This window comes from Mesocricetus auratus, unplaced genomic scaffold, assembly GCF_017639785.1.
Source record: "Mesocricetus auratus isolate SY011 unplaced genomic scaffold, BCM_Maur_2.0 Super-Scaffold_6723, whole genome shotgun sequence".
Lineage (NCBI taxonomy): Eukaryota > Metazoa > Chordata > Mammalia > Rodentia > Cricetidae > Mesocricetus > Mesocricetus auratus.
Genome location: NW_024429183.1, coordinates 12,688,857 through 12,710,411, shown reverse-complemented (window position 1 = coordinate 12,710,411; position 21,555 = coordinate 12,688,857). Strand labels below are relative to the sequence as shown.

Here is a 21,555-nt window from a genome sequence, read left to right as displayed (position 1 = left end):
AGATTTTTTTTTTAGACAGGGTTTCTCTGTGTTGTTTTGGAGTCTGTCCTGGAACTCACTGTGTAGACCAGGCTGGCCTCAAATTCACAGAGATCCACCTGCCTCTGCCTCCCACATAAGTGACAGGATTAAAGGTGTGTGCCACCACACCTGGCTGCAGATTAAACCAAGGTACATGTGTGCGTGCGTGTTGGGGGATGGACTGCACGTTGTCCTTACACTTATGTGAAGGTCAGAGGACAGCTTATGGTAGCCAGTTCTTTCCTTCCTCCACGTGGATCTAGGAAATTGCACTTGGGTCATAGGGCACAAATGCATTTACCTTCTGAGCCATTCTACCAGACACCACCACCTGCCCAATTTTTAAAAAAGGACTTTTTCTACTTTAAATTGTGTGTGTGTGTGTGTGTGTGTGTGTGTGTGTGTGTGTGTGTGTGTGTGTGTGTGTGTGTGTGTGTGTGTAGGGGACTATACATGTGAGTGCCAGTGCATTAAATCCCCCGGAACAGGAGTTAGATGTGAGCTGAGTGACATGGATGCTGAAAACTGAATTCAGGTCCTCTGTAAGAGCGGCAAATGCTCTTAAATCCCAATAAATTTTTATTAATTATATAAAACCACACACACACACACACACACACACACACACACACACACACACACACACACACACACACACGGAAAAGACCTGTCTGAAACACTCACTGTCTTCATAAGTATTTAGAAATCTGATGAGTATTTTTTCTTCCTCTCATTCCTTGTCCTTCAACCACCACCCCTAATTTCAGATAAGAAGAAGAGCTGCCCCTTTTCCTTTGTACAAACAATTCTCTAGTCTGAAGTTCCTGATGTCTCCTGTAATGACTTTAGTGGCCTGAGGAAAAGACTTTTGAACTACTCAAGGTAGCTGATTAAAGGCGGGAACTACTAGAATGATACAGGAACAGAGTGCAGCAGCAGGGGCACTGCAGCACAGGTCCACAACTGACCCATTTGACAGTCGCACCCACTTTCCCTCCAGGGTGAATCACTTCTACTTCTGCTTCTGGAAACTTGCCCTTTCATTCTGACATTTACTTAGAAAATGCAAAAGGTTTTGATAATGTACCTTCTTTGTTCTAAAATTCATTTTGGGGAAAAATCACTAAGGCAAACATTTATGATATTGTTTTACATATACAGAGGAAGGATGAAGACGGATCAGTCACGAGTCCTTTCCTCTCTGATCCTTGCAGGCCACTTTCAGTGGCAGCAAATTTGAAGTGTGGCCCTTGAGGATTAAACGTGCCTGTGACCCTAGAGGAAATTACACTGGGTGGATAGTGTTTTTTTTTTTCCTATGAGGTAGGCTGAGCCCATATCTCTGCACTTAAACCAAAGAAAACCTGGCATGTAAATACGGACCTAGTATGAACAGAAATTTTCCTTAATTGGTAGCTATATCAAAAGATTAAAAAGAACTGGGTATGTTGGTACACATCTATAATCCTATTATTTGGGAAATTAGCTTAGGCTATATACATACATATTTGTCTCAAAACAAACAAGCAAAAATAACAACAAAAAGATAAAAATGAGAAAAGTGTACTACACCTGGAGATTCAAGGAAGTGGTCTTTGCTATTTTATTAGATCTGAATAAACAATTTGTCTTGGCCTTCAACTCCAGCCACTGTAGACTTAGAAACATGGGTTCTCTGTGTTGCTTTGGCTCTTCTGGAACTTGCTCTGTAAACCAGGCTGGCCTTGAATTCACAAATCCCCCTGCCTCTGCCTCCCCCAAGTGCACCACCACCAACCAGCAGGAAAGTAGGTTTTATACTGGATCAGACAGGCAAGGGAGCTAATCAGCTCTTGATCTGACAGGCAATAGGTAAAACTATCATAAAAGGGAACTATATTGTATGATCACTCAACACAATGTAAAAAAGTATCATCAAGATTCCCGAAAAGTGTGTCAGGGGCACTAGTAGGGAGATTTTATAATGACTCAGGTTTTGAATCAGATGTAATTCCCAGTAACCTAACAGAGTCAGAGGAGCTTCCTAAATTTATCAGAGTGACTCAAATGTTTTTGTGCCATTTTGAGTTAGTTAAGAAAGACAAATGCATTCTTTCCTAAAACCAGCCTTTCTTTACTGCCGGAAAGGTTCATGTCAAATTTACAGAGCTTTTTAAGCTGGGTGTTGGTGGCACACGCCTTTAATCCCAGCACTCGGGCGGCAGAGGCAGTCGGATCTCTGTGAGTTCGAGGCCAGCCTGGTCTACAGAGCAAGTTCCAGGACAGCCTCCAAAAAAAAGATTACAGAGCTTTTAAGGCTGACTTAAAGACACTGACAAGAGGGAGTAGGAACCTGTGCTGATGTTTAGAAACATCAGGGTTTGCTGACAGTTAGACAATACTCAACACTAAATCCTTCATTTCAGCTACAGAGTCCTAACACAAATGGTCCACTTGTCAAAATAAAGAGAGGACAAAGAATCAATGGATTCTTCTCCATCTGGACTAATAATTTCAAACATAATAATTTCAAACATAAGATGAGTTGTACTAAGGAAGATGAAAGTTGGGCAGTTACTTCTTTTCTGTCTTTATTGTAATCAGTTTAGTTGGTTGTTCATTAACTAAGAAAAATCAGTTCATTTTTCTTCTGACTAGTGAGAAGTAACTTCCCCTGTCTTAATTTCTCTACTTCAGAAAATAATACAGTGAATACAGTGATGATGAAACCTTTTTTTTTCCTTTTGGTTTTTCAAGACAGGGCTTCTCTGTGTAGCCCTGGCTGTTCTGGAATTCACTCTGTAGACCAGAATGGTCTCAAACTCACAGATATCTGCCTGCCTCTGCTTCCTGAGTACTGGGATTAAAGGTATCACCATAGCAAGGTAAGTGATGATGAATTTTAACTGGTAACTTGATGTGATGTAGATTCACTTAAGGGATAAACCTCTGGGTATGTCTATGAAGGTGTTTCCAGATCGGTTTACCTCAAAGTAGTCAAAGCAGACTATTTTGAAAAAGGATGCAAAGGTCCTGAACTGGGGGAGGGGGGAGAGAGAAAGTAGAAGAGAGGCATTGTCTCTGTTTCCTAACAGCGGGTAGAATACAACCATCAACCCAGGCTCTCACTGTATTAGATCTGCTCAGAAACCCAAATAAATTCATCCTTCCTTCCTTAAGTTGCTTCTGGTAGCTATTTTGTTACAGTAACATGAGAAACAGCTAATATAAATACTGAAATATTTCGTTACAAGCCCCACAAAATGTCCTAAGTCAATCAGTCTTGGATCATAGGAAGTATCTGTACACGTTTCTTTTAATTTAAACTTTCAGATTACCTCAAGTCCTAGTTTTCTCCCATGTGAGTTACTCAATAGTTTTCATTTACCAAGTTCATAGACTCATTGGAGAAGTAAATGTAGTAGATACCTTTTCACCAAGGCGAATACTGCCACATTTCAAAATGTTGATGTCATTTTTGCAGTCATCCATGAAGCCACAAATCAAACGGTAATCACTGAAAATGATAGCTGTCATTTTGGTAATGTATTGGTGACACTGATATTCAGTTATGTTGCCTCGGTGATCCACCAAGCAGGAAACCATGTAACCTTTACCAACTGGTTCTTCAGCACATTCTTTAATCTGTTAAAAAAAAAAGTGGCTACTTTACACATATAAAATCAAGAAACCACAATCAAACCAAGAAATTTATGTTGCTAGAAATAATATCTCCCTATGCAGCCCTAGCTAGCCTGGAACTCTCTATGTAGCAGACTAGCCTTCAACTCAGAGGTTAACCTGCTTCTGCCTCCTGAGTTCAGACATTAAAAGCTCTTTATATAGGAGAGAAGAAGGAAGATGTATAGAAATACATTGGTTTTAAGGAAAGATAGTGTTATTTATTCCATGGTATGGTAAAGACATAGAATTTGGCTCTTACCTATGGTTTCTCCAAATGGCGCCAAAGCAAGGCCATTGAAACTAGGATTTCTCTTTCCTGATTCAGGTCATAGAAGCCCTAACATTTCTCCTCTTTCAATACTGGAAGGTGGCTATTACATTCTCTGAACTCCTGAACTATCCTTCCCTCTTATTCTATGGGGTCAAGCCAGGGGAATGCTCCAGAGGCCAAGAAGAATGCTGACAGGCCTGGCTGGATTTCCCCATCCACTTTAATATTAGATATACAATCAAGTCTCAATAAAAACCAGAAGAACAAGGTTTAAGAGTTTCTAGATAGCTAGACATGCAGATCCCTAGAGGGTGGGGCATTAGGAAAGGGGCAGAGTTGAGCATTTCTCCTAAACCTTGACTTATGTATCACTTCATCTATCAGTGGTCCTCAACCTGTGGGTCGTGACTCCTTGGGGTGGGTGTCAAAGGACCCTCTCACAGGGGTCACCTAAGACCCATCAGAAAGCAGGTTTCATAACAGTAGTAAAATTACAGATGTGAGTAGCAATGAAAATAATTGTATGGTTGGTGGTCACCACAACATGAAGAACTGTATAAATAGTTGCAGCACTGGGAAGGTTGAGGACCAACGATCTATATCCTTTCAAATGCCATTTACAATTAAGTCATAAATGTGTTTTTCTCAGTCAGCCACTCAAACAAAGGAATTGTGGAAATCTTTTTTTCTTTTCTTTCCTCTTTAGACAGTTTCTCTAAAGAGCTCAGGCTGTCCTGGAATGCACCACATACAACAGACGGGGCTCAAACTCAAAGATCTGCCTACCTCTGCCTCCCCTATGTACTGGGATTAAAGGTGTGCACCAGCGCTTCCTAGCTAGACCTCTTTTCAAAATGGAATAAAAAGAGCTGTTAACATCTATACCCTTAGCTAATAGAGGGGTTCTTCTAACCATGCAAGACTGCAGTGAACAAAAATCTAAATAGTAAGTCTGGAAAACATGCAGATCTGAAGGCCAAGCTACACAGCAAACCACTGTCATTGGATACACCTTATGCCAAAGGAGAGAAGACATAATGTAATGTGATTTCAATAAACTATGGATTGAGATATATATTTCTGAACTTAGTAGAATCCGAGCCTAAGAACAATGGAGGTGGTGGTGGCACACACCTTTAATTATAGCACTCAGGAGACAGAGGCAGGAGGATCTCTTCAGTTCGAGGTCAGCCTGTTCTGCATAGTGAGGTCTGGGGGAGTCAGGGCTACGCAGAGAAAGCCTGTCTCAAAAAACAAACAAACAAAAACACCAAACAAACAACAAAAAACAAAACCCGTAAAAACAAACAATACCCCCCCCCCAAAAATCTGTGATCGGAAAAGGCAATTGTTTAGTGGGATAGTAAGTTTAGGGAAGGAATATACACTCCAGTGGGCAGAGTTCAAGGTGGTTTTCAAAGGCAATTCCAGGCTAGTCAGGGGTGTACACAGCGAGATGCCGCTGTTAATACAATGAAAGGAAAGCAGCCAAATGCAAGCAGGGAAATTACCCTGGTGAATATGTATATACATCAAAATAGATTCTATATGACAATCAAGAAGTTTATAGTTAATAGTGAGGGCATAATGAGGAAAATAAATGTATATGCATATGTTTCTGTCTATGTACAGGTAGATACCCTATTGCATCCAAAAAAGAAAAAGTGACTTACTAATATCTAATAGTTTGATAATATAGTTGGAAAACACACTGGCCAAACCCGAGTGCATTTCTTTGCTTGCATTCTTTCCATCATTAAGCAAATACCTCTCCTTGTGATATCTTAAAGTTGCAGACTCAGTCATATATCTCTCTAAGAGATTCTGAAATGTAGAATATTAAAGCTAAGAACTGAAAAGTAATTTGTCAAAGATTAACACCCTGTTTTTAAGCACCCAGATACAAGTGAGGAGTCATGGTTTTAAAACAATAGAATACCAGATTCAGTATGAAAAGGTATGAAGATGAAAGTAAGTTGTGCCAGCTCCCCCAAAATGGCATGCCCGAGGGCCATAAACCAAGGGTTTATCTGGAGAAGATGGTGCCTTCCTCAAGCACTCTGGACAAAGTAGTCTTCACTTATGTGTTAGTCTGATGACAAGTTACTATGCTTCAACACCCTAAGTCTATAATTGTAGAGTGAAAAAACTTCAATTTTTCTTCCTGAGTCTCATATTTCATAGTTAAGAATCTCCATCTTTCTAAATTCTAATACAAATTCTTAAAAGTTTCCTATAGCCAGCTGTGGTGGCGCATACCTTGGATCCCAGCACTCTGGAAGCAGAGGCAGGTGGCTCTCACAGAGAGGCAGGTAGATCTCAGAGTTGCAAGCCACACTGTGAGATCCCATCTCACAACAAAACATCTGTACAGTGACATACAGTTTCATTAATGGTTTTTGTCTTTATACTCAATTTATTATTATTGATTATTATTAATCTTTAAACACTTATGCCTATTATCTGATACATGTGCTCCATACTCCCATACTGCATAGCCAAATCATTTAGGAAGGTTTATAGGCCTCTGGAGAAATCTATTCTCATAACTTCAGCAGCTCTAATATACACCTGAGAAACATTAAGAATTCATCATACTATTTCAGTGGATAGTTACAAAAAGAAGTCTAGTTAAACATCCTTTTTGTATCACAACCAAAGCAGATGAGAACTCCAAGGAAAGTAAAGCAATTGAGTCATTTCCTTTAAGAGGGGTAGCCAACAGATTCTATTGTGTCTTACAAATCACATTATCCACAAAATTACTTCATACTTTACCTCTGATATAGTTGACTTGCAAACCTCTCGGGCCACAGATTCAAATTTGGGATCAGTAGTCAGGTTCAGCTTGTAATTCCACAACAACTGGGTTAAAGAGAAGAAGAAAACAAAACAAAGACCCTCTGGTTAGAACAACATGAAATTTGTCTTCAGTGATTACTATAAATGACAAAAAATAGTTATACAGTCATATTAAGCATATTTACATTTCCAGTAACACACAATGCCATCACATTCACAGATGAAAAGCAAAAAATATATACAAAGAATTAAATGAGCATCCATCATCCAGATATTCTTTTTTCTTTCCTCCTAAATGACATGTTTTTAAAACTATGAATTAAAATTATGTGGTCCATGGACTACAGAAATAGCTCAGTATTAAGAACATGCTCTGCTCATACAGAAGACTAGAGTTCAGTTCTCAGAGCCAGGTTCTGAGACTCCTAACTGTACCCCTACTCCAGGACATCTGATACTCTTTTCCGCCCATAATGGACACTGTGCCCATCTGCACAACCCCCACTCACTTAACTAAAAGTAAACCTAAAAAATTCTAAATTATGAGGTATCAAGAAAAAAGTAGCAAGCTAGGTGGTGGCGCATGCCTTTAGTCCCAGCACTCAGGAGGCAGAGGCAGACAGATCTCTGTGAGTTTGAGACCAGCCTGGTCTACAAGAGGGAGTTCCTGGACAAACTCCAAAGTAACACAGGTGAAACCCTGTCTCAAAAAATAAAAAAATAAAAGGGAGAGAGAGAGAGAGAGACAGAGAGACAGACAGACAGAGAGAGAGAGAGAGACAGAGAGACAGAGACAGAGAGAGAGAGAGAGAGAGACAGAGAGAGCAGAGAGAGAGAGAGAGAGAGAGAGAGAGAGAGAGAGAGAGAGAGAGAGAGAGAGAGAGAGAGAGAGAGAATCCAGCACTTAGGAGGCAGAGGCAGGCAGATCTCTGAGTTCAAGGAAGGCCTGTTCTACAGAGCAAGTTCCAGGACAGTGAGGGCTACAGAGAGAGACCCTATTTCAAAAAACCAAAACTACCACCAATAAAACACCAAACAAACAAAAACCCTAAATACTAAAGTCCCTGACAAAGTTTTGGAGAAAACTGTTTCCAAAAAGTCTGCCCTAAATGCTCAGAAGTGGTGAAATTTGTCTGAGAATTCACAGAACAGTGCTTTTCACAGATCAACCTTAAGGAGAGTTGCTCAGATTCTAGTTTCCAGGAATATCTGTCTTTATTCCCTGAAAACACATGATTGACCCTTTGTTATATGGTTTACTTTAGAACTGTTTAATTTTGCTTTTTAATTTATTTCTTTACTGTGTACGGGAGTTTTGCCTGCTGAGTTTAACTACCACTCTGGCATATCTGTTTTCTTTGAAGGTGTTACTACACCTTAGGGTTTCTACAACAAGATAATATTTATAGGACTCCTTAAACAAGGCTTATAACATCCTTTTTAAAACTCACAGAATCAGAGAAAATATAAAGCTTCCAGAAAAAGATGAAAAAGTTTCCCAAAATTTGTCATTATATTTATAAAGCACAAATGGTGAGTTACTGAAAATTCATACTTATTGGGCTGGAGAGATGGCTCACAGGTTAAGAGCACTGGCTGTTCTTCCAGAGGTCCTGAATTCAATTCTCAGCAACCACATGGTGGCTCACAACCATGTATAATGAGATCTGGTGCCCTCTTCTGGCCTGCAGGCATACATGTAGGCAGAATACTGTATACACAAAAAGTAAATAAATCTTTAAAAAAAAATTCATACTTACATGATTGCAGTCTGAAGAAATTTCATTCTCAGGCTAGAAAGAAAGGAAAAAGAGTGAGAAAGATGTTTAAAACAAACAAACACTAAAGATTCCAACCCCTCAAGTTCTTAAACACCACACAAATAAAGTCAAAACCAGAATCTGAATACTTAATGAAATATGTCTCCTCAGTACAAGGAGTACACTGGAGCTGACACCCCTTCCAGACCTCTGAGGACAAATGTACCACAAAGGTACACGAGAAACAATCCCTTTTCTATTAGTAATACAATGTGGAAATGGGAAAGCATGCCAATACAATAATATAACAGCAACATAATGACATTTTCTAATTTTGAATGCTAAAGAGGCGCTGGAGAGATGGCTCAGTAGTTAAGAGTACTAGCTGCTCCTCTCAAGGACCTGGGTTCATCGCTTCTCGGCCTTTTGGCTAAGATCAAGTGAAGGACCTGGTTCAATTTCCAGCACCTACATGGTAGCCCACAACCATGTAACTCCAGTTCCAGGGGATCTAAGGCCCTTTTCTGGAGTTCATGAGTACTGTACACATGTGGTACACAGACATACATGGAAGCAAATCTCAATACATATAAAAGTAAAAACAAATTATAAAAGAAAACTAAGCCGGACAGTGGCAGTGACAGAGCAGGTGGATCTCTATGAGTTCGAGGTCAGTCTGCTCTATAGAGTGAGTTCCAGGACAGGCTCCAAAGCTACACAGAGAAGTCCTGTCTTGAAAAAACCCAAAAAAACAAACAAAAAACTGGTGACAAAGAGAGCAAACAGAGGAATATCTTTATGTATATACCTCCAATATCAAGACCCAGGAACTAAGAATTGAAAGAAAGGCATTCCTGTAGACCAGGCTGCCTGCCTCTGCCTCCTGAGTGCACCACCACCGCCCAGCTTGAATTGTTTTTATTAAATTAAAGTAGCTTTCATTTCTATTTTTGCCATTTATTATTATGAATCACTAAATTTGTGTTAGTGTTTGTTGACATGAATTTGACTGTTGCCTATTCCAATTCTAAGGCTATTCTTTTCTCTTTTTAGCTCTGGCCAGTCAGGAACTGCCTGCCTCTGTTTCCAGAGTGATGGGATTTTTAAAGGTATGTGTCACCACTCTCTGAGGTTTGGTTTTTCTGTTGTTTTGTTTTTTGTTAACTGAAGGAGAACAAGCAAGGCGAGGTTAAGAAGCCTGGAGTGACGAGGGCTGGGATCTGCATTTACATGTTTTAGGTCTGAAGTCCAGGGGCTTATCTTAACTGCTGTATGTGCTTGGGGTGCAGGAAGTAAAACTCTTGTGACAGTTTTGAGAGAGTGAGAACTCACTAAAAGCTGAGTCATTAAAGGAAGGTCAGTTTGTTTATCTGTCAATGTCTCCAGGGGCACATTTCTAGATAGAGAAGAGTAAAATTTGCTGTTAAACAGCACAGTTGTAAACGATGTAAAAATAAATCTGTAATTACTGCCTAACAAAATGAAACAGTTTATCCATAACAGTAGTGATGGCTAGTTACTGCTTCGAGGAAGATGGAAATCACATAGGGGAAACTTCTTTGGAAATGGAATAGCTTTTACATAAATGTAAACAATAAACATTAGTTTAAAAGAAAAACAAAATGTCACTTTTAAGGAAAGCTATATGAGTACACTGTATTTCAAATGGGTACACTATTTCTCAAATTTCTTTTTTAAAAGTTTTATTATTTTATGCATTTATCTGTTTGTCTGTAGGTGTACCACATGCCCAAGGAGGCCAGATGAACAGTCTCACCAGCCCCAAAATACTCTTTTAATCCAAAATTGTTTAGTAGAAATGTATTTGAGTGGAAAGATTATTAAACTAGATTAACTCATAATGTGGAGGCTGATTTCAGGGACTCAAAGGCATTAAAGTATTTGTTCTTAATGAAATAGTAGATAAAAAATTCAACAGTAACTGGTTAATATTGGAAACTTAGAAATGTCTTTAGAATCAAAGAACAGAGGAGTGGCTAAGGCAAACACAACAGTGCCATGCAAAACATAAGATATAAAACAGTGTTTTCACAATTTTGTAAACAGAGGTACATCACTGCCAATAGAAATTAAAGACAGCATAAAAGAAAGTTGTATGTTTAGCCATTTGATAAGGAACTAAAGGGCATGGTAGTTCACACCTTTAATCCCAGCATTTGGGAGACAAGAGGCAGGCAGCCTTCTGGTTTTGAGGCTAGCCTGTTCTACAGAGTGTATTTTTCCATGATAGCCAGGGATATCTCAAAAAAAAAAAGTGATAAGGAACTACAAACCAGAAATTTCAAACAAAAATAGATGTGGGTACTGACTCTGGTTAATTTCTCCAAAAGTACTAATTCCACAACACCCCAATCAAATCACTGCATCAGATAGATCACATCTATTTTCTCCAAACTGTGAATGTAGACACACTAGACTATCTTTAATCTCAAAAGAACAGCACAGGACACAAACCCAGATTGCTAAAATAGAATATGGTTGAGAATGTTCTTCCATTTTTTAGTCAGGAGTGAAATGATCAAGAGAAATGCATTAACAAAAATATATTTGGGCTGGAAAGATGGCTCAGCTGTTTGTTAAAGGCTAGACTCACAACCAAAAATATATATTTAATAATTATGCCCACAAATTATTCTAGGCATTGTTGTAAAACATAACAAATTAAAGACTTTAGTTTCTAATTTCAGGTGGTTCAGAATACAGCAATATAGAAAAACTGCTACGTCAAACAAATGTAGGATTGAGGTAGGTCTAAAGAATTACTTGTGGGTCACTCTGCACATCAGATTTTTTGTTTTGTTTTGTTTTTAGAGACAGGGTTTCTCTGCCACCAACACCTGGCTGCACATCAGATTTTTACATTATAATTCTATAACAGTAGCAACGTTACAGTGATGAAGTAGCAACAAGTAACTTCATGGTTGGGGGGGTCACCACCACATGAGGAACTGTATTCAAGGGGCAAAGTATGAGGAAGGTTGAGAACCACTGAGAATGAGTTTTATGCAAGAGAAGTGGGTAAGGACTTGGGAGACTGAAGCAGAGAAACCTAGGAGTGGTCAATTGGAGCTACACAATAAAGCCAACAAAATTAGCAATCTTCCCAACCTCGTAAGTTTTAAGGTGTTTTAAAATATATGTAATAATGGAATATTTCATGAATAAATATGTATACATTGGGAATATGGTGATGGCTTGGTTATCTACTTGACTATATATTAACTAAAATCCAAGTGACTGGGTATACCTGTGAGGGATTTTTTTTTCCCTCTTACTTAAATCATTTGAAGTAGGAAAGATTCACTTTTCTTCTGGGCCACACCTTTGGGTGGCAGTCTAAATAAAGGACAAGGAAGAAGGAAGCTTGTATTATTATTGTCTTTGCCGGTTTGCTCTCACTGGCAAGTCCATTTCTTCACTGGCTAGAAACTACTTCTTTGGGATTCTGACATATACTGAAGACCAGCTGAGACATCCAGCCTCATGGACTAAAAAAACTACTGAATTCTTAGACTTTCCACTAGTAGACAGCCATTGTTACACTAGTTGGACCACAGCCTGTAAACCACTCTAATAAACCACATATTCATATGATTTATTATGCATTTTGTGATATATATATTCATTCTATCAGTTCTGTTCCCCCCAGACACCCTGACTAATATAGATATGCCTAATTTTTTTCAAGTGATAACATGATAAGAATAGAGGATTAAGAGCTGAAATTTAGGGCTAGAGATATTAATAGCTAAATGGCTAACAGCCCTTACTGTCTGGAGCACCTAGGTTCAGTTCCCAGGACCCACATAGTCACTCGTAACCACCTGTAACTCGGTTCCAACGCCCGCCTCTTACCTCCGAGGGCATCAGGCATACACATGGTGCACCAATACATGTGAGCAAAACATTCATACATGTAAAATTAAAAATTTAAGTCTTTTAAAAAAGAAGTTATTAGCAATAAGAAAGAGAGAACCTAGTACATGTACCCATCCCAGTATAGTGGTAAATAAAACAGAGAAGGAACTTGGAGGGTGTATGAGTAACAGCAGCGCACAAAGGCAGTAAGACAGGAGAGGGGATGAGCACAGAGACTTGGAGATACCTGCCTGACTCCAACAAACAAACAAACAAACAAACAAAAAACCCCACGTGGCTGTCAACTGATATTTCTTACAATATAACAGACTCAAGATAAATGGGACTGTATCCAATTTTACAGACAAAGATACTCAAGTACAGAGAAACTAACATGACCAAAGGTACTCTTGCTAGGTAGCAAGCCTAGGTTTTTAAGGGAAGACAACTAAATAATAATGAAAGGCTTAAGTATTGGTAGGGTGGTCAGGTATAATAAGCAAACTAGTGTTCTAGGATCTTCTTTTTTTGTTTGTTTGTTTTGGTTTTCCGAGACAGGGTTTCTCTGTGGCTTTGGAGGCTGTCCTGGAACTAGCTCTTGTAGATCAGGCTGGTCTCGAACTCACAGAGACCCACCTGCCTCTGCCTCCCAAGTGCTAGGATTAAAGGCATGTGCCACCAACACCTGACCCTCTAGGATCTTTTTTAAAAAAAAACATTTTTAAAATTTATTTTTTACATTCCAATCCTAGTCCTCCTCCTCTCTGCCCCCATCATCTCGTTGAGGCAGAACCAAGGCACCCCTACCCCCACATCCCTGTGTCTAGGCTGAGCAAGGTATCTCTCTATATAGAATAGACAGTACTAAGTCATTTTGTGCATTAGTGTTAGATCTTGGACCCACTGCCAGTGCCTCGTATATTGTCCTAGCCACACCATTGTCACCTGTATTAAGGGAGTCTAGTTCAGTCTTACGCAGGTTCCCCGTTTGTCAGACTGGAGTCAGTGATCTCTCACTAGCTTGGGTCAGCTGATTCTGTGGTTTCCCCATTATGATCTTGATTCCTTTGTTCATATTATTGCTCCTCCCCCACTTAGATTGTACTCCAGGAACTTGGCCCAATTAAAAAGTGGGGTACAGAGCTAAACAGAGAATTCTCAACAGAACAGTCTCAAATGGTGGAAAGACACTTTAGTCATCAGGGAAATACAAATCAAAACGACTCTGAGATTCCATCTTACACCTGCCAGAATGGCTAGGATCAAAAACACTGAGGACAGCTTATGCTGGAGAGGATGGGAGTAAGGGGAACACTCCTCCACTGCTGGTGGGAGTGCAAACTTGTACGGCCACTGTGGAAATCAGAATGGCGATTTCTCAGAAAATTAGAAATCAACCTACTTCAAGACCCTGTAATACCATTTTTGGGCATATACCCAAGGTACACTTACACCACAAGGATATTTGCTCAGCTATACACATAGCAACCTTATTCATAATAGCCAGAACTTGGAAACAACCTAGATGCCCCTCAACCAAATAATGAATAAAGAAAATGTGGTACATTTATACAATGGAGTACTACTCAGTGGTAAGAAATAATGACAAATTAAAATTCACAGGCAAATGGACAGAAGTAAAAAAACAAAACAAAACAAAAAAACTGAGTGAGGTAACCCAGACCCAAAAAGACAAATACAGTATGTACTCACTCAAAAGTGGATACCAGACATAAAGCAAAATATACCCAACCTACAATCCACAACCCCAGAGAAGCTACAATCCTCTTCCAGAAACAGATGGAAGCAGATGTAGAAATCCACAGCTAACCAATGGGTCAAGCTCCTGGTGTTCTAGGATCTTAATTTTAATTATTATTAGTTATTGTATCTCAATTAGGGTTTCTATTGCTGCGACCAAACACCATGACCAAAAGCAAGTTGGGGAGGAAAGGGTTTATACTCCTTTGTTCATGTTATCACTCCTCCCTCACTTCGATTGTACTCCAAGAGCTCGGCCCAATTAAAACATGGAGCACTGAGCTAAGCAGAGAATTCAACAGAACAATCTTGTATTGCTGTTCATCTTCCATATTCCTGTTCATTACCAAAGGAAGTCAGGACAGGAACTCAAACAGAGCAGGAATCTGGAAAGAGGAGCGGATGCAGAGGCCACAAAGTGGTGCTGCTTACTGACTTGCTCAGCCTGTTTTCTTATAGAACCCAGGACCACCACCATGGATCGTACTACCCACAATGGACTGGACCCTCCATCAATCACTAAGAAAATGCCTTACACACAGATCTTATGGAGGCATTTTCTGAATTGAGTTTCCCTCCTTTCTGATACCTCTAGTTTGTGTATCAAGTTGATATTAAAACTAGTCAGCACAGGGGGCAGGTATATTATTTGCAGGCACATGCACACCACAGTGTGAGTGTGGAGGTCAGAGGACAACTTTCAGGAGTTGGTTCCCTTTCCAGTGAGTTCCAAGGATGTCAAGCTGTCAGACTTGCAAGACCAGCAATTTTACCCACTAAGACTCTTTAAAAATCTAAAAAGATTTAGTTTGACAGTTACATGATAAATTCAGATACAGACAGATGACATAATTAGATAAACTGGGGACCTGGATTAGCCCTAAAAAGGCACCCTGAATTGTGAGAACTTTGTTCACCTTACTTAGCTTTCTACATCAGTGACTCGGGAGCTGTGGCTATTCTTGTACTTTACCCTCCTCCTCAAGAAAAGCAAAACTGAAACAGTTGACTTTAAGACTTAAAATTCCTAGCCCTTCTCTAAGTTCCATAAATTCAGAGCAGGCTGTAATGAAAGGTTTAGATGGTAGAAAAACACTAAGGCACCTAACTGCCCAAGTGATGGGGTCCACACCTTTAATCTCAGTACTCGGGAGGCAGAGGCAGGCAGATCTCTGAGTTTAAGGCCAGCCTGGTCTACAGAATGAGTTCCAGAACAGTCAGGAATACACAGGGAAACCCTGTCTCAAAAAAAAAAAAGACAGCGGGGCAGGGAGAGGCACCTGTCTAACAACAGAACTGCAGTACTCGTCACAGACATTTATGACTGTATGTGACTTAACTTGAGACTGCTAAGGGCAGGTTTTGGACTAGAACTGAGAATTCTTTCCCTAGAGCTTGGGATTCATAAAGACTCAATATGCTTTTGGAGCCTGAGATCATCTTGAAATCCAATGCAAACTGGAGATATTTTTAGAAGATTTATTAGACAAAGGAAAATTATGAAAAACACTGCTTAGGGCTGGACAGATGGCTTAGGAGAATCTTCTTCAGAGAACACAGAGTCCCAGCACCATGCCAGCCACAGCTGCTTGTAACTCCAGCTGGCTACTGAGGGCACCTGCATACATACAGCAAACACTTACAAAGACATATTTAAGTTTTAGAAAATTTAATAAATATTTAATAATTTTAAAAAGAAACACTGATTAAGCATTAGTTAAGGTTCTTTTATGAGTATTTAAAATCTGTGATATGGAATTTAAATACACAGCTATGTTGAATTTCAAGTCTTTTAAACAGGACCAAGACTGATTTATTTCAATAATTTTTACTGGTCCAAGTCATAACAAAGAGTTTTCAGAACAAATCACTAAGCGGCTTAGGTCTGAACGCTCTCAATTGAACTGACAATCCCATTTATCTTAGAAGGATTTTTTGTTAGTTTTTTTTTCCATTGACAGGGTTTCTCTCTGAAACAGTCTTGGCTGTCCTGGAACTCACAGAGTTCCTGTCTCTTGAGCGCTGTGATTAAAGGCGTGAGCCGCCAACATCCAACAAAGGATGGTTTTTACAAGAAGCATCAATACAAAAATACATGCTCCTTAAGGTAAACTGGCTGAGTTACTGAATCTTGCCAGAGAAATTAACAGATTCCTAAAACGACATGAATGAAAATACCTGAAAGAAATCTTTTGGCAGAGACTGGCTGATTAGAATTTCAGTACCATGGCAAAAATTGGAATGTTGCAGGTTCAGAGGTTAATTACTTTGGGCTAAGTTCTGGCCCTCCAGAACAGCCATTCCTTGCCCCAAATCTAATCTAGCATCTTGTGACAACAGATAAAGCCTTTTAGAATCTATTGACTTAGCAGACCACTAGCTTCTGCCAACCCCAAAGCTGAAAATGCCATAAGATAACGTCTTCAGCCTATACAGGAAGTCTCCCATCTTACTGCACTGCCTCTCTAATGTTCCCATCAGTGTCTTTTATAAACTTGCCTAGATTTATGACTTTTTCTCTTCTATAAAGCTATAAAAATCTTCACGAAACTGCTATTACATTGGAACATGGACTTTGGTATATATAATATAACCTGTACCTGTGTTCCTAGGTTTATGGTCACTCAAAATGGCTCCAGAATAAAGTATCCTTTTAAGGTGAGAGCTGTGTAGCCAGGTGTTGGTGGCGCACACCTTTAATCCCAGCACTCGGGAGGCAGAGGCAGGCGAATCTTTGCAAATTCGAGACCATCCGGGTCTACAAGAGCTAGTTCCAGGACAGCCTCAAAACGCCCCTCCCCCCCAAAAAAAGAGAGATGAGAGCTGTGGTTTTTGGGTAGACATAACCTAGAAACTATACCAGTTTCTGAGACAGAAACTGAGAACTGGATGATGACTAAAACACTACCATCCTAAAGTTTTATCAACTAAAGTCAAAACAACCACCAGACGAATACAAAAGAAATGTTACTTTTCCTAAGTATCAGGTACTAAATTCCCAACATATCTGCTTACCAATAAAAATGTCCTTAGAAGGCAGCAGAAACGGTTACCTCCTAATTAGGCACATTCTTCTTTCAATTTTTCCAGGAGTTTAATTAGTGAACTCCCAATCACAGACACAATTCATTTACAAACCTAGTCTAAAGCCTGCTCCTCACAGCAAACTGTATGGTGGTTTCTCAGAAAAATGGGAATCATTCTACCTCAAGACCCAGCAATACCAACTGGGCATATACCCAAAGGATGATCAATCATACTACACGGATATCTGCTAAACTATGTTTATAGCAACACTATTCGTAATAGCCAGAACCTGGAGACATCTTGATGCCCTGAAATGAAAGAATGGATAAAGAAAATGTGGTACATTTACACAATGGAATATTACTCAGTTGCAAAAATCAATGCCACTGTGAAATTTGCAGGCAAATAGAACTAGAAAAAAACCATCCTGAGTGAGGTAACCCAGACTCAGAAAGACAAAAATGGTATGTATTCACTCATAAGTAGATATTAGATATAAAGCAAAGTTTAACTAGACTATAATCCACAGCTCCAGAGAAGTTGGGTAACAAGGGAGAACCCTAAGAGAGATGCATGAATTGCCCTGGGAAGGAAATTGGATGAGATCTCCTGGGTAAACTTGGGGGGGGGGTGGATAACAGGGAGGAGACTAGGGGATGAGAATATGAGGGAATGGGATGGGTAGGGGTGGGGGTGGAGTAGAAGAGCAATGAGAGAGATATCTTAGTAGAGAGAACCACTATTGGGTTAGGGAGAAATCTGGTGCTAGGGAATTCCCAAGAATCTACAAGGATGACTCTGGCTAAGACTGCTAGCAATAATGGAGAGGATGCTAGAACTGGCTACACCTGTAATCAGATTGGAGAATATTCTATCACCATAGAGCCTTCATCCAGTAAATGATGGAATCAGATGCAGAGATCCACAACCAAGCACAAGGCCAACCTCTGGGAATCCAGTCAAAGAGAGACAGGAGGGAATATATGAGCAAGGGAGGTCCAAGGTCATGATAGAGAAAGCTACAGAGACAGTTGGACCAAGCTTGTGGAAACTCATGAACTCTATACCGACAGCAGTAGAGACTCCATGGAACTGTACTAGGTACTCCATAAGTGGGAGACAGTAGTGAAGCTTGGACTATGAAGACAGTAGTGATGCTTGGACTATCTGAGGAGCACTCTGGCAGTAGGACCAGGATCTAACCCTGGTGCATGCATGAGCTACCTTGTTGGAGCCACGCTCAGCCTTAACGCATGCCAGAGGGGCTTGGTCCTGCCCCAACTTAATGTACCAGACATTGTTGACTCCTCATGGGAGCCCTTACTGGTGAGGTGAAGTGGATGGGGGGGATGGGGAGGAAGAACCTAAGTTGAAATGTAAAATGAAACTTGAATTTTTTTTCTAAAAAATAAATGTATACATAAAGAGGGCATCGGAAGGCATCTTCTTTTTTTGAGACAGGGCTTCTCTGTGGCTTTGGAGACTGTCCTGGAACTAGCTCTTGTAGACCCACCTGGCTCTGCCTCCTGAGTGCTGGGATTAAAGGCGTGTGCCACCACCGTCGGAAAGGCATCTTCTATGCAGCTAGATAACCTGAGCAAGTGAAGAACCCTATGCTGATTATTTGTAGGCTTATTTATTTGGTATCTTCTGATATGTGGTGGGATGATTATACGGTTTTGATTAAAAAAACAAAACCTCAAGGTACATCCAATTTTATTTTCCTACAGTATAAATTAGCATGTTACGCTAAGCCCAGAGTTGTGGGTTGAACTCATTACTTGGATTCTTCCCAAGTGGGTGGTAGACAATACTGCTGTTAAGTAAATATTATAGTTATTCATGTCTATAGGAACATGTTTGATTTTTCAAAAGGCAAGGGACAGGCAGGAAAGACAGGAACTAATGACTGTGGTGCCTACTTAACACATCAAAGCAGATGTTGACCACCAGTCCTCCCTGCCTCCCTCAGTTTCTACCTGTTACAGGGCCCTCCAGGCTGGCATGCCCTTCCCCCAGCTGCCCTTCCCTATGTAACCCAACACCTTTGGTTATCCCTGCTCTTTCGTACCTCCTGGCTGCTGCACACCTCCTTCCCCTCTTCCATCCCATCCGGCCCCCACAGGGCTCAGGGTCATGTCCACTCTGGACTCTCACATCCCTGCCACATATAAATACAATATATTTTCTCTTCCACCACACTTAGGGACAGTCATGTCCTTTTCCTTTTTATTTCTTTTTTTCATTCAGGAATAGTCCAAGAAAAACAAATAGGCCAAGGCTCTAGGATGTGCCAATCTTTTTATAGAACCTCGTTCAAATTACTGATGCTTCTAAAAGAACAATTTAATTTTGAGACTAGTCTACCACTTGAATTAGACCAAATCAGGTTACTACGACAGTCAGCCAGGAGTGTAATTCTAGCACTTAGGAAGGAAGGAAGGAGTATCATTGATGGTTGAAGACCAGCTTGAAGAACCTAGGCTAGCTCTGGCTATAGAGTGAGACTGTCTCAAAAATATATAAATACAACTATTTGAAATAACAAATGCTGAAATGATAAAAACTAAACACCTATTTGGAGAAATGCTGAAAAATTAATTAATAAACAGTAATAAGATACAATCTTTTAAAAAAAATTCCCCATAATTTCTAAATTACATCTATGCCTTCTAAAGTAGTAATTTTCTAATATAAGATCTATAGCAAATACAGACTTTTCAAGAAACTGTGTATGCTGTCTAGTTTTATGTCAGCTTGACATAAGCCAGTCATTTGGGAAGTAGGAACTTCAACCGAAAAAGTGTTGCACCAGAATGGGCTGTGGGCAAGACTATGGTACATTTTCTTGATTGATATGGGAGGGCCCAGGTCACTGTGGGCAGTGCCTTCTTTGTGCTAGTGGTCCTGGGGCTATAAGAAAGCAGACAAAAAACAAAACAAAACAAAACAAAAAACAATAACAACAACAACAAAAACAGGCCATGGAGAGGAAATCAGCAAGCAGCACTCCTCCATGGCTTCTGTATCAGTTATTGCCTTGAGTTTCTGCCCTGACTTCCTCCAATGATGAACTGGGATGTAAGGTGAAATTTCATCTCCAAGTTGCTTTTGATTGTGGTGTATGTGATGTTTTATCACAACAGTAGAAACCTAACAAAGACACTGTGTCATTCTGCATAAATAATGTAACTTTTTTCCCCCCAAGACAGGGTTTCTCTGTGCCTTTGGAGGCTTTCCTGGGACTAGCTCCCAAGCCTCCAAAGGCACAGAGAAACCCTGTGTTGAAAAATAGAGAGCCCAGCTTTGGTGGCGCACGCCTTTAATCCCAGCACTCGGGAGAAAGAGGCAGGTGGATCTCTGTGAGTTCGAGGCCATCCTAGTCTACAAAGCAAGTTCCAGGACAGGCTCCAAAACAATACAAAGAAACCCTGCCTCGAAAAACCAAAAAAAAGAAGAAAGAAAGGAAGGAAGGAAGGAAGAAAGGAAGAAAGGAAGAAAGAAAGAAAGAGAGAGAGAGAGAGAAAAAAATAGAGAGAGGTGGGGGTGGGGGGGCAGGGTAGGGTAGAGTAGGGATCTTATGAAACATCTACACTCAGCGATATCCACAAAGGTAACTACAACTTAAAATAGTCCAGTTATATTAGTATAAATCAGTTTTTAAAAAAGAATAAATCAGTTAATGAAATTCTCATTAAAAATATTAATAATAACCAAGTTTTCTTATACAAATACAGTGTGTGTAATTACAGTCTGTCCAACTCTAATCTCTCAATCTACTATCCTTGTGTTAATTTGGTTCAGATACTTATTTTGAATTTTTTTAAGGATATTGTTTTTTTTTTTTAAGTAAAAAACAATTAGAAGATTTAAGTACCTTGGTTTTGTTTGTATATGTTTTAAGGCTCTCAAAAGCCTTTGTATTAAGTTCAAATGTTCAGACTTATGTATCTTTAAATATTCAAACAAATTAAACATTAGTCATCTACTTTGGATCTCTTTGTCTTACTGGGAACTGAACTATAGCCTCCCACATACTAAAACTAAAACCTCTTCTAAATTTTACTTGAGAAATGTTTCTAGCCCACATTTTTTACCACATCAAATTCAAGGGCATTCATTGCTGTGGAACAACCTTTGTAGACTGTGAATACATATCACTCTCATTGGTTAATAAAGAGCTGACTGTCTATATAGCTGGGCAGGAAGAGAATGGGCAGGAGAGCCAGACTAGGAGGATGCTGGGAAGAAGGGCAGACAGAGTCTGAGGGTTTCCCAGCAAGACTCAGATGAAGCAGGAGATGAACATACCATGCTGAAAAGAAGGTACCGCCAGGTGGCAGCGGGTAGACAAGAAACACTGGTTAATTT

At 39.8% G+C, this 21,555-nt stretch overlaps 1 protein-coding gene across 1 annotated transcript in view; it reads right to left on the bottom strand.

Moving 5' to 3' along the window:
• Glg1 (golgi glycoprotein 1) overlaps window positions 1–21,555 on the bottom strand; it is a 99,485-nt gene that overhangs the window by 41,345 nt on the left and 36,585 nt on the right. The window contains exons 2-4 of the mRNA XM_021228951.2: window positions 8,518–8,550; window positions 6,734–6,820; window positions 3,430–3,645 (exon numbers count right to left, since the gene is read on the bottom strand). Of these exons, the coding sequence (XP_021084610.1) occupies window positions 3,430–3,645; window positions 6,734–6,820; window positions 8,518–8,550 (336 nt within the window). The remainder of the gene's footprint in view (window positions 1–3,429; window positions 3,646–6,733; window positions 6,821–8,517; window positions 8,551–21,555) is intronic.